Genomic DNA, 13662 nt, shown 5'->3' on the forward strand with positions numbered 1-13662 from the left:
ACTCATAGAACCGTAGTTACAGTTGTAACTTTCGTTTTAGTTTCCGGTTTGCATAGACGCTTCAGCACTTAACAGGAGTGTTGTTTCCGTCCCTCCTCCCTCCCTCCTTGCTCCAGGTGGGGGCGGATGTGAGAAGGGCCGCTCAGTCGGTGCAGCGCACCAGTCTACGGAGGGTTAAACACTGAAACACAACACACACAACCTGGTCCACGAGGTACGCGATTCCCTCCACACAAGCACTTGTGAATCTCAGTGCTTGGCAAAAAATAAATACAAAATAAACACCCTACCAGTGCAAGCTCCTATGTTCATTTTAATGCACACCATTTGCCGTAGAAATGACGCCTTGTTTGTACTACAATGGTACCTTGACTTATGAAACCCTCCCCCCCTCCAAAAAAAATACCTTTTTTTTTTTGTTTGTTTTGTTTTGTTACATATTTCTAACTTTGATCAGGTTCCTGCGGCTCCTCAAAAAGTATTAAAAGGTATTGGATCCATACGTTGTTTACCACCACCAGAGTGTGACTGTGTGAGTGCATGAATAATGTATCCATTGTAAAGAAGCTTTACAATGGATACATTGCATTGCATTGGATCCAAGTGTCCAGAAAAAAAATATATAAATCTGATGCATTATTACTATTTTTTTCACCATCTAAAAACAACCCCACGTTGGCAATAAATTTCAAATTTGCCAGTAGATGGCAGCATTGCATCACTTCGGATTTGCCATCAACACAGCTTTTGAGTTGAAGTTGAAAAACGGGGGGAAGCTCATCTTGTCATGTCAGTTATGAGTGGCAAATTTGGGGAAAAAAAATACCTCAACTTTACGAGAAAAAAAACTTGCAGTGTTTGACATTATAATGTGGCAAATTTGCGAGAGAAAAAAACCTCACAAATTTACGAGACGAAAACTTGCAGGTTTTTAACTTTGAAAAGTGACAAATTTGCGGGGAAAAAAATTGCAGATTTGTGACATAAACTGAGGAAAAATGCTAGAAAAAAAACATAAATTTACGAGGAAAAAACTTGCAATTTGTGACATAAAGTCGCAAATTTGCGAGGAAAAAAAAACTCACAAATTTGCAAGAAGAAAACTTGCAGGTTTGTAACCTTTATAAAGTGGCAAATTTGCGAGAAAAAAAACTTGCAGATTTGTGATATTGTAAAGTGGAAAAACTGCGAAAAAAGAACTCGCAAATTTACGAGAGACAAACTCATGAATCTACAAGAAATAAACTCGCAAGTTTAGGCAACTTGTAGAACCCCAATAATGTAATAATTTCCTGAAAATGTAATAATGCCTTTAATGTAATAAAATTTGCATTTTAAATTTCAATACAACCCAGTAATGTAATAATTTCTACAGTATTGTATAAAAAAACACAAATCCTGTCATTTTTACCAGGTTTTACACGATCAGGATTTTCCGTCCGATCACCTATCCACGATTGAGTTTCCTTTGCGATTTGAAAAGTGCATTCTACTACATTGGAATGTCAATTTGAATTTGCTGAATTGTTCAACGCTACTCATAAGTCAAGGTACCACTGTATTTTGGCAGGGCCAAACTCTAACTTTCTATCATTGTGTGTCATCTAGGACAAGAGAGCCACTGCCAAAGCTTCCTCCACAAAACCACATCCGGAGCGCAAAGGAAAGTGAGCGACATGACAGACTACCAAAATGATAACCATGGATTACCCTCCACATGTGACACACCTTTCAGCGGTTGAAGAGCTCAACTTGTAGTTTTATAACATTTGTAAAGTATCACTTCAACTAAAGCATGAGCAATTTTTCTACAAAACAATCCAAAAAAAAGCAGCAAATGTCACTGAACTAAGACGACAAAAAGTGCTTCCTGTGAACTGTAACTGCATGATGACTGCTGGTGCATGACTTAGACCTTTTGAACTGTCATTATCTACAAACTGAAAAGAGGGGCGGCCCACGCTTGGGTCCTGTGCCCTTTTAAAGACTCAATCGCCCCCCGCAGGTTGACACTAAACCCACCCCCCCAAAAAGGAGTAATCAATCCCCTACTTCAAGAACGACCTCCGCTGAACCTGCCAACGCTTCTTTCGGTGGACCCTTTTTGTTCCGTGTGCGCTTGTCGTAAAAAAAAAATATGCACTCTCTGCTATGTGGACGTGTCGCCATGCGTATGTGTGAGTGTCTTCTCTGCCGCATGCCTTTCTTGCTTCTGACAGGGTGCTGAGCCCTGTCCCCTCATTGGCTCAAAGTCTTTGTGATGTCAGCACTGGAAAGAGAGCGCCTCTGTGCTCGCCTGCTTTTGAGTGTCCAGTCCTTGTGTGCTGAGTTGGCCTCCCCTAGTTGTTGTTGTTGTTGTTTTTCTCCCTGAAAAGAATACATATTCAACTTTTAAACTTTTATTTTCTTAAAGCAGAAGACAGAAGTCAACCCAAACCTGTTCATTCCACAATTCTTAACACGGTATTCCAATTAATATTGCATTTGTGGAATATGAGTTAAGAATCAAACTCCACCCATTTTTTTTATCCATCTCGAGGCGGCCATTCTGCCATTTGGTGTCGACTGAAAATGGCATCAAAACAACCATTCACGGCTCACCTGTTTTCTGAAGTTGAACCGTGATTGGTCGTTACCTCTGAGCAATTGTGATGTCAAAATGGCTGCCCCTCAGATGGATCAAAATGTGTGGACTTTACTACTTAAAGGCGGGGTCTTCCGTTTTTACTCAGGAAAATGCACTATACACAGAAATGTCCTGCTGTTGACAAAACAAACACAAAATGGCAAAATACAGGCTTGGGTTTAAGGAGAAAATCACCACCAAACATTAACAGAAGCCCAGAGGTGTAGATTGAGAAGGAGTTCATGGGTATACATCCTGTATTTATATAGTGCATTTTCCTGAGTGAAAATGGAAGACCCTGCCTTCAACTCATATTCCACAAACGCAATATTCATCAGAATTCCATGTTTATACTAATAGGGGCACATACAACATTTTATTATCAAAATATTTTGGGGGTTGACTTCCCTTTTAATAGCTGGGACATTTTTATTTTAAAGGGTATGGTCACTCTCGATAACTTTGTCCACTCTGATGCCACTTCTTCCTTCGTCTTGGTAGCTGACGTCATCTCTCCAAAACCAGTAGCCTCACTTTATATGCAGATGAGTCCTCCGCATTCCTTTCCACATTCATCCAATGTTTCAAACGATCACCTTGGCTGCAGGATGTGATTCTTTCCAGTGTAAAAACAAATGAAGTACAGTGCAGTATTGTGCTATTATGACGTGTGATTGTGCAGGCAGCACTGTGATTGTCGTCATTCTCCCCGACCCCAGACTCGTGATGTGTCGTCACAAACTAAAAGCACACGCAATCAAGATGCTTAGGGGATGCGGTCAGGGTGTCAGATCGTGTGAACTTGCCACAGCAATAAAATCCAAAACACGCGAGACGAGCGCCGATAGGAAGTTCTGTAGACATACACATTGAGGTTTGTTTATTCTTTCACCTCCTGGATAACACGGGATCCAGCGTGCTGCGTTGACCTTGATGCAAAGTGAGTCAGTGAGAAAACGCTGACGCAGGATCAGACCAGTGTGATATCAGTGAGTGACTGCAGACGCCTGAGAGATTTGCTTCTGTATTTTTACAGCATTTAGCATATCAAGTAGTGTTATGTTGCATTATCTAATACAATGAATATATATCATTTGACATGTTTTCTCTGTATGTGGGTTTAGAGCAGAGGTAGGGGGTTGTTCAAGGTCCTCAATTGCCACACTAAATGTACCAAAAAATGTTATGGAACAATTGAACAAATGTTTATTGGTACATCATGCTAGTGGCTGAAAAAATCTTCAGGACCCATGCCTGAAATTCACCAGGAGGGTCAGCCATTTTGGAATGAAGCGGCCATTTTGGGATCACACTCCTAAAAAGGGCCCTGGAAAGTTTGGGGGGGGGGCGCTGTCACCAGTTCGGCAGGAAATTTAATGTACATGTCTATCATTAATAGTCTGAAGGACTAAACACTTGGTCAATCATTAATTATTTGAGGTTGTAGCCAACTAGCCATTAGCATGGAGGCTAATTGCACTGAAATTTTTTTTTCCTGTATTGTTTGGGGATAAAAAAAAAAAAAAAGCCCCATCACCAGTTTCACTGATCAACATGAATTTTGTTGGATGTGTCTATTTGTAGGGCCAATGGGTGAAATTGAACATGATGTCAGCCATTTTGGTTGAATAAAGACTTTTTGGTGAATTTCAGTGATCAACTCCTAAGAGGGCATTTGTCCAAATGAGCCCCAATTGGAAAAAGGTATATGCGAAACAGATTTGTAATTTTTTTTTTTTCCCATGCCATCTTATTTGGGCCGAGCATGATGTCAAAGTTAGATGATCATTCATTGCCGCTCACATCTATAATTTGTTTTCAGGATTGCAGGCTGGGCTGGATTAAATTCTCTAGCAGGACACTTGTGCCCCGCCTATCCCTGCCCTAAACACATTTTTGTAAACACATTTTCCCTCTGAAAAATGTTTTTATGCTGAAACCTGATGTTGTCATATATCACGGTCAGTAGGACACATGCTCAGAACATTAATTTAAAACACAAACTATGTATCGCATAAGTACTGTAAGTGCTACTGTAGCATGAGCAAGTGAGACTGATGACTGAACGAATGAGCACATTATTTTGCACACATTTCACACATTTTTACATGGCCAGTGCATGTACTATATTTCCCACATATCACATTTTACACTGGTAACACGCCACTCAGGTTTTTATTTATTTATCTTTTTTGAAATTTTGGAGTGTTTTTATTTTGTGCAGGGCCCTTCTCTGTCAGATGATTGAGAGCGTTAATTGTTTGTGAATGAGTTACTATTTTGTTTGTTTAATGTTTTGGTCAGGGGTATAGGTGAATTATGATGCATTGTGTGTGAGAGAACAAGCAGGCATGTCACTTGAAAGGGTAGCGTAATGCCCAATGATGTATTTTAAAGAGTATTGTAACATTTAAACCTCAAGAAGAAGAATAGATCTCACCTATACTCCTTTAGAATGAATACATGACAATGTAAACGCAATATCATATTATTCTATCCTAAGGAATGCAACTGCACCCATGCACAAAAAGATGTTTTTATGAAAATATGTGTATAAAAATATATGACAAAATATATTTCATTAGAATGCTATGCACCCTCATAGAGTTGTTATGGATGTTCTTTCAGCATTATCTAGTCAGCCGATGCCCACATGATGGGGAATGTAGAGGCTACGTAGCTTTGACCACTTTTTTCTTTTCTTTTCTATTGGTCCAGAAAAAGAAAAAAAATGTATACAAGACTTTTAATCAGAAATATTCTGACTTAAAAAATGTGTATAGATCATCTTACCCTGTACACCAGCTCAAATCATTTACAAGACTTAATAAAACAAAGATGTGACATACTTTTTGTATATTCCTAAATGTTCCCAATGTACACCGTTCTATATACAGGTGGTGCATCGAAGTACATTATTTTCTGTAGTTCAATTCACAAGGTGAAATATGTTATTAAATACTATATAATCTATAGAGGCCGGTTTATTTATTTTTTTCTAATAAATTTTTGTTTCATAGTTCTCAATAATGAATAATGCGACGAAGGAACGCGTTGTAGGCTGTCTGCCACTAACACAGACGTCATAATTACATTTCAGGTCATAAATTACTTGAAAACGGGTAGTATTGTTAGGGAACGTCGGATAGCTCTGTGTATATATGGCGTCTATTACATGCACTTATATGTACTAAGTGTTAATACGTTTACGTGAACGCCCCCCCCCCCCCCAAAAAAAAACAAAAAAAAAAACACACCCGGTATGAATAATGGATGAATGTGTCATTATTCGGCTTTCGTATCAAGCACAAAAACATACACAAAAAACTACAACTTCCGCAGTCTGTGACGCCCCCTACTTTAAGCCAATCACAGCCCGCCGTTGTACGTGTTCGCGTCAGAGGGCTTTCTGGGTTGTTTTGGATTCGGTGGTAGCACATGGAGGCAGCGGTAGACTTTATTTGATGCAACTTTGGACGTTCTTTTTTAGCGTGAACGCGGTCACTACTTGCAAGATATGTCAGCGGCAGGTCGGACGAGCGGGAGTCGGGACATACCGGCCGTGAGGCGGGTGGCGGTCCTGGAGGCTGCCCACATGCCCCACGAGTACTCCACGACCCCCGGGGGGACCGTGTTCAGCACCACGCCCGGAGGTAACTCGGCCATGGGTCAAACTGGGTCTTTACAATTCCAAGGAAAACTTTGCAGAAAGTGCAACATAAAACGGGCTTAAAATAGTGCAGGGGTAGTGTAGAATTACATTTGGAGAACTGCTCGCAGTGTGCTATTAGTCATTTGGGGTCACAAGGCAAACACAGTCATCTGTTTAGTGTGAAGATTATAAATATCAGTGTTGATTATCAATTAAATGGTGAAGAAAAATGTTATTAATCAGTTCATATGAGATGTTTGGGGGGCGCGTGATGACATGGAGCAGAATGTTAAGATTCCCCTCATTAAAAAGTTCAAACTAGAAAAGAGGATGGCACTTTTTTTTTTGCCTACTAGTGTGTTTTTTTTTTTTTTGTTTTGTTTTTTTATGTGAGAGACTCCACATATGACAAGGAAAAAATTGGCAAATGTGTGCTTAGTGCTCTGTGTAATGTACTTTAGATGACTAGCACAGCATACTATACATAAACATATGATATGACCACCTTCAATTGTATTGTGTGTGTCTTTGTAAAATAGTTAAGCATCAACATCTGCCCATTTTTTTAGCCATCTGAGAGGGCAACCATTTTGCCACTTGCTGTTGACGGACATCACAGTTGCTCAGGTAACAGCCAATCACAGCTCAGCTCCAGAAAACGTGAACCGTTATTGTTCGCTACCTGAGCCCTGAGCAACTGTGATGTCATTTTCAGTCGACAGCAAGTGGCAAAATGGCCGCCCCCTGAGATGGATAATAACGGGTGGATTTTGATGCTTAACTCATATTCCACAAACGTTATATTAATCGGAATTCTGTGTTGAGACTCGTGTCGGGCTGCATACAACAGATTGTAATGTAAAGAACATTTGTTGGGTTGGCTTCCCCTTTAAAAATGACCTTTGACAGGGAAAAAAAATGCCCACATTCCTGCCACAGGACAATCATCTTTTGGCTTCAACACTATTCCTGGTAAGTCTCCATGTTAATAATCAACAGTGTTTTGTTCTTCAACACTTTGCAGCCCTTTTCAAAATGTGCTGGAGCAGATGGGAAATATGATGACCTCTTGCACAATAATGACATATCTAATCCAAGAAGAACTGAATCACAAAGATTTTAGTCAACAAAGCTTTAATTGACACTGTCATGAAGTATCAATTCACCAATATCAGTTTGTTATTGTATGTGGACTCAACTGTAAGATGCCCAAATTAGAGCTGTGGTAGAACAAGTAAACTAAGTGAATGTTTTCCCTCAACTGTACAACAGTGAGAAAGTTGACAGTGTGTCCACATGGCGGTAGTCAGTGATACTGTGTTCTGTAAATGTGGCAGGTGGGACACATTCGCACTGATAAAACGCACACACAAATGCAGCTGGCCCACTCTGTGTGTCAGGGCAGAAAATAGGTCATTCAAGTACTTGCATGTAGACTGTCGAGATGATCCTCATAGGTGAAAAAAAAAAAAAGTATAGCAGATAGCAGCTTGTTTTTAAATGGTGGAATGATACGTTTGTGGTCGTGTCGACTACTTCATTTATATTTAGAGAGGAACTTTCAAAGTGGAATGTGCGAAAAGGGTTACAATTCAGAATTTAGTCAGATTCACACTCAATTCAAATGTAAGTGCCAATGTGCAATATTATGCATACCCACCGGTTTATCATTTGCTACATATGTGACTTTAGGATCATGATAAACAGAGAAATTGGGATTGAATTTCAATCTTAACTAAGCTGAAAACAAGAATTATTGTATATATGTTTTACAATCCAATCTGTTGTCGATGAAATGTTTTGAAATTACTACTACTACTAACAACTACTCCTCCTCACTCCCCCCTTTCCCCCCTTGATTCTGCATGCAGGAACTCGAATCATCTACGACAGGAAGTTCCTGCTTCATTGTCGCACCTCTCCTCTGGCTCACACGCCTCCGAAGCTCCCCGACATCCCGGGAGTCACTCGGCCTCTCAAACGGGAATCCTCCACCGAGACCTGCCGGCCGGCAGCCAGCGAGAGCGCTCACACTGAACACAGCCAACATACAGAGGTTGCAGGTAAACATTGTTTGTACACTGTTTACGATGTGATCGAGAAGGGAGCTCATTCCCCTGAAATTCAATTTTATTGCCACGTGTTTTGTGTTTTTCTGTCCACTCTTTTCTTCCCATAGGAGAAGATGCCCAGTTTGACATGGACATTTGAAGAGGATTAGAAATATTTCGAGCATCTTCACGATAGTTGCGTTGTGAGTGAAAAAGATTTTTAACGTTGAATTGAAACATAGGACATGTGGAATGTAAAATTAGGTTTCTTAAAGGGAAATTGTATTTTGCTGAAATTACCCATTTCTAAATTAGTTGATTGGATATGATGTGCCATATTAGCTGTTGCTAAAATCAGTTTTAAGTTAAAGGGACAGTCAGTCATCCCTAGCGCCATCTAGTGGTCAACTAATCATTCATTTTAAAAAATGTTTAAACTATGTCAGTAGTATGCAAAACATCTGTTGTATCTCATATATTTTTTTTATGTAATCATAGATGCTCGTTTGCTCACGCAAAATAAGAATTGGTGGTCTGCATGCTTCTAATGCTATTTTTTGACCACTAGATGGTGGTAGAGATTACTAAATATCCCTTTAACATACTATTAATCATGTTATGCAACATAACGTTGTGATTCGTCAGCTTTTATAATATTCAATCAAGTGTAATATTGCTTTGCTTTTTGTCATGTTGTGTGATATAGTATATCAATTTGCTTTTTTTTTTATCAAGTTTATACAGTGGCAAGAAAAAGTATGTGAAACCTTTGCAATGACCTGGATTTAGACCACACACAAGCAACTGCATGTGTTGATTTGGGGCAGCACAGTGTAGTGTCATTTTTCAAGTAACGGTGCTACAGGTTTGACATTTGCAAAAAAAACGACGGGATTTTTCACAGCATATCTGGCAAATTGTTGTATGGACAAATATAATCAAAGTGGACTTGTTTGGAAGCAAGCACACTATCAAAATTGTGGTTTTGGACTGCTTTGCTTCCTCAGGGCTTGGACGCATTGCTGTCATTAGAGGTAGCTAATCTCCAGTCGGATTCTTTATTTGCCCAACAGTCAAAATGGGATAATTTAAACGAGGTGGACAAAAGCATGTAAAAAAAAATGCTAAGTAAGACGAACTGTTTAAAATCTTGGAAAATATGCTTACATCTCCTCTAAATTAAATGTGCAAATAATTCTTTAAAAGGCTTGAATTATGTTGTTTACTGTACTCTCATCAATGTGATGGTTACCACTGCCATGTTGATTAGCACAAAACTACAACCTCCTGTCAAATAATGACTTGTACAAACTTGGTTGAAAATAAGAAATAATTTAATGTTTAACTGTACAATGTAAACAAACAAATGGCTCAATGTGACCCAAACATCTGTAACGTTAAAGCGCTCACATTTACACGTCAATTCCAGTCAGAAATGTAGCTTTCATGTGTTGTGTTTTGAACTCCAGTGCTTGACTCAGTAACCTGGCTTTGCTTTTTTGGTTTGTGTCATTTGGAACAGGCACAATGTAAGCCACCTAAATCTATCATAACAAATGCCACTATTTACAATGGAGAGTCTGCGATTCTGTCCTTCGCTCAATGGCACCCGCATTCCTCCACCACCATGTCCTGGTGGTGCCTCATGGTCAACTTGCCGTTCTCGTAGTAGAGCATGGACAGCGGCTCCAGGCGGGTGGGCACGCACGACAAACATGGCACCTTGTGAGGGTGGTGCAGCTTCAGCAGGCTCTGTGGTGGGAAGGAGAAGAGACGAACACATTAGGACACCGGGATTAAAAAAAAAAAATGCATAGGGAAAGGAAATGAGGAAGTGAGTCTTATGGGGATATACTGATAATGGGGCACCGATGTTGGGCATTTTGATGAATATATAGGTATCAGCCTTTTTTTCAAAATAAATCTAAAACCATTTTAATCTCAGGTCACTATTTAAATTGTCAGTTATAAGAGATGCTAATAATCCAGGGAACCTTCTTAAAGGGATACTTGACTCACTGAGACATTTTATTTTTGTCCAGAATGAATTTGATAACCCATTTGCTCCCAATAACGTGTAAATACGTTTATATATATATATATATATATATATATATATATATATATATATATATATATATATATATAAAGTGCCCAAAGACGTATTTATACATTTTGTTTGAAGTATATTGTCTCAGATTTAAAAAAAAACAAAAAAAAACTACATTTTGAAAAAGCTGAAAATGTGTTTAGTAAACTGTAATTCATTAATTAATAATTAGTTTGAAGACATTAAAATAAAGTCAAGATTGGCATTTGTATTTAAAAAAAAAAAAAAAATGACACCAATAACTGAAAATTAATACAGTGTTCCCTCGTTTTCCACTACCGTTAATTTCCAAAAAATACTCGCAATAAATGAAATGCGCAAAGTAGTTAGCTTTTATGTTTTACATTTATTAGAAATGTTTTAATGCGCTAAACACCCCCCCCCCCCCCACCACCACCACCACCACCACACAGTTTATACACTTTTCTCATTGAGGCAATTAAATTTTCTCACATTTCTCTCTTGTTTAAACATTCTCAATGTTCAAACCGTCATAAATTATAAAATAGGTACATTACTGTAAAAAAAAATAAATAAATAAAAAAATGCAAAATTGCACAACAAAAATATGCGATACAGGGAGACCACGAAAAGTGAACCGCGCTTTAGTGAGGGATTCAAATATCCGTTATCCTTGACTACTACTAATCATTATCGAAAAAAACAAAAACACATTGTTCTATCTCTCGAGTCTTACCTGCATGTAGGCGTGGTTAGTGGGTCCGAAGCTCTCGTCGACAGGTGTGGGACAGGCGCCCTCGCAGCGGAAAGCGTTGTAGCGTTTGGGGTAAACCATCCACTGGCTCCAGCCCAGCTTCTTGAAGTCCACCCACATGTCCACCTTCCTGCACAGAGGACCCTCCTTGGTCTCAGCTGACATCGCCACGGACGTCTTCCCTCTCCGGTGCTGCTGGGAGAACCTTTTGCTCCTGCGGCGCTTCGTCCTGGGGCCAGCCTCGCCGTCCGCGCTCACGTACTTGGAGCGCACGGCCGTGTGGATGAGAGTCGGCATCCGCTGGGCGTTGGGGTTCTGCCTGGCGAAGACCACCATCATGACCCGGTTTGTTGTAAGGTGCTGGATCGGCTCCAGATCCCGCTCGGTTTTCTGCGGCGGACGTGCGGACGGTTGCTGCTCCTGCCAGCGATGGAGAATCTCGGTCATGGAGAAGACCTTCCAGGAGGAGGATCTCATGGAGCTCGGATGGGCCGTCAGGTTGCCAAGGAAGAGCCTGTTGTCAGAGCACGAGTGGTAGATGTCCACCGAGGCTCTGGGGGACTCGCTGAAGTCTCGGAGGCGGATGCGAAGCTCGGCCTGTTGGATGTGGTCGCCGGCGGACATGGAGGACATATCGAAGGTGATGGACCACCTGTCACCTCTCTGCTCACAACCTGGAAGAGATGCAAGTCCAAATTAGCATCATTACTGCATGACAAAAAAAATGATTTGATTTCACTTTGGTCGTGTATTGTCATTTATAGGAAATAAAGGCTGAAGACAAGTGTCACTATCATTTTCAGCAGTGTAAAACACTAATAACAGCATTTGTTATTGCTTTGACTAGCCATGAAATTGCTCAACAGAAGTTGAGCTGCACTGTGTTTGTTTACAGAATAGGCATTTGGCCAGAACGAAAGGCAATATCCTTAGTATGGTCCTGGGAAACCTAATAATCACCTAAGATTGTGTCAGCCAACTGATTAATTATCTTTATCACATTAGAAAACATTGCTTAATAATTACGGTTTACTCTTCAAAGGTTAGAATTGACCCCAAAATGCAACATTCATGGTCAAGGGCCAATCTGGCCCTCCGAGTAAATTTATCTCTGGACTATATAGCATGAATTTTGCACAACGTGCTGAAATTATGAATTAATAAAATGCTGTCAGCCTGAAAATTGTTTTAACATAATATGGACGTGTTTTAAAGTTGGTTAATAAGTTTGACTAAGTATTTTAAAAAATGACAAATATGCATTTTAGTTTTTTAAACTATGACCAAATCTCATTGAAAATATCCACCTTCTAAAACACACCACTCACTTTTAGCGACAAGGCTCGTCACATAATCCGAGTCATGCAGTCCAGAGTTGTCTTCGGCCCAACTCTTGTCTCCGGCCCGGTTCTCGGTCAGCATAGTCCGGTAGAGCTGCATCATGAAGACGGGAAGTCCTCCGGCCTTGCGCCGCTGCAAGGTGAGTCGGGAGCGGCCGATGGAGGCGCGCAGCAGCGCGTCTGGGTTCATCGAAGCGACGCAGAAACCCATCAGGAGGAGAAACACAACCGATTTGGTCATAATTCCACGATCGAAGTGTTGTCACTGATGACAGTTGGTTATCAAATGATGCAGCTGAGATGTGTGCCTTGGTTTTATAAACCCACGCAGATCGGTGAAGTCCTTTGAAGGGGTTGTGACACAATCGGCGCGTCTTTGATCCACGGCAGCGCTCAATGGGGCCTACAGGTAGGCCCATTGCAGGCTACTGTATACGTCCATTTAACACGACAATTTTTTAAAGTGACATGGTGCATCGAAACTACTTCGCTCCTTTGTAGTGGCCGAAGTAAAAGAGAGTAAATGGCCACAGTGTTGATAAGAAGGCTTCACAATAATTTGAGTTAAGGAGATTAAGGATCCGTCTGATTAATGAGCAGGCAACTGCAGGAGTTAATCACACACGCGAACAGACATGTTCAGGTCAAAATGCAATTAGCCAATATTACGTCATCATTAGATATTACAGAAATTACAAAAAAAAAATTAGATTCGATTTTTAAAATTTGGTTCACAGAATATTGTTGTGGTTTATTTACAATAATTAGCGTTGAACATTTCAAATAATCAATAGTCAAGAAGGATTTATTGTTGGCATAACAGAATGAAAACACAAAGGCATAGCCAAATTATTTTATCACTAAATGAAATGAAAACAGGAAAGTGCCCTATAATTAATTATATTGGGCCTATATTTTAGTGTAAGTGTGAATTATTTTGGGTTATAAACTAGCAAATCAAAATCTGAATAAGCAATATCACAAAATGAAAAATATGGCAAATTGCATTTTGCAACCAACTTAAACGTAATTGTGAATAATTATTGATGTTTAAAAAACCCTACGCAGAAATATTGGAACAATTTGAACCCTTTAGCTGCACTGAAAACATCATATTATGTTTATTGTAATTATAATTATATTTTTAGCACAATAAAGAAAAATACCA

General features: G+C 39.8%; 3 protein-coding genes across 12 annotated transcripts in view; 2 read left to right on the plus strand and 1 right to left on the minus strand.

Moving 5' to 3' along the window:
* The window catches only part of LOC144002689 (uncharacterized), a 119543-nt gene extending 114069 nt beyond the window's left edge, over positions 1–5474 (plus strand). For 8 of the 10 annotated variants that reach the window (XM_077498116.1, XM_077498121.1, XM_077498120.1 and 5 more), the window contains 2 exons: positions 117–214; positions 1609–5474. In XM_077498116.1, coding sequence (XP_077354242.1) covers positions 117–185 — 69 coding nt within the window. In that variant the 3' untranslated portion in view covers positions 186–214; positions 1609–5474. The remainder of the gene's footprint in view (positions 1–116; positions 215–1608) is intronic. The other 2 variants (XM_077498117.1, XM_077498122.1) reach the window with 1 other exon arrangement.
* Positions 5475–5990: 516 nt separating this feature from the next.
* LOC144002220 (eukaryotic translation initiation factor 4E-binding protein 1-like) lies at positions 5991–10387 on the plus strand. The gene is made up of 3 exons (XM_077497233.1): positions 5991–6279; positions 8150–8341; positions 8458–10387. The coding sequence occupies exons 1-3, from the start codon at positions 6144–6146 to the stop codon at positions 8487–8489; spliced, it is 360 nt and encodes a 119-aa protein (XP_077353359.1). The 5' UTR covers positions 5991–6143; the 3' UTR covers positions 8490–10387.
* On the minus strand, positions 9740–12735 carry LOC144002797 (nodal homolog). Its single transcript, XM_077498354.1, has 3 exons — positions 12483–12735; positions 11137–11828; positions 9740–10081 (listed from the first exon to the last, which is right to left on the minus strand). The coding sequence occupies exons 1-3, from the start codon at positions 12733–12735 to the stop codon at positions 9929–9931; spliced, it is 1098 nt and encodes a 365-aa protein (XP_077354480.1). The 3' UTR covers positions 9740–9928.
* Between the last annotated feature and the right edge of the window lie 927 nt (positions 12736–13662).

The sequence above is a fragment of the Festucalex cinctus genome, chromosome 15, assembly GCF_051991245.1.
Source record: "Festucalex cinctus isolate MCC-2025b chromosome 15, RoL_Fcin_1.0, whole genome shotgun sequence".
In the NCBI taxonomy this organism is placed as follows: domain Eukaryota; kingdom Metazoa; phylum Chordata; class Actinopteri; order Syngnathiformes; family Syngnathidae; genus Festucalex; species Festucalex cinctus.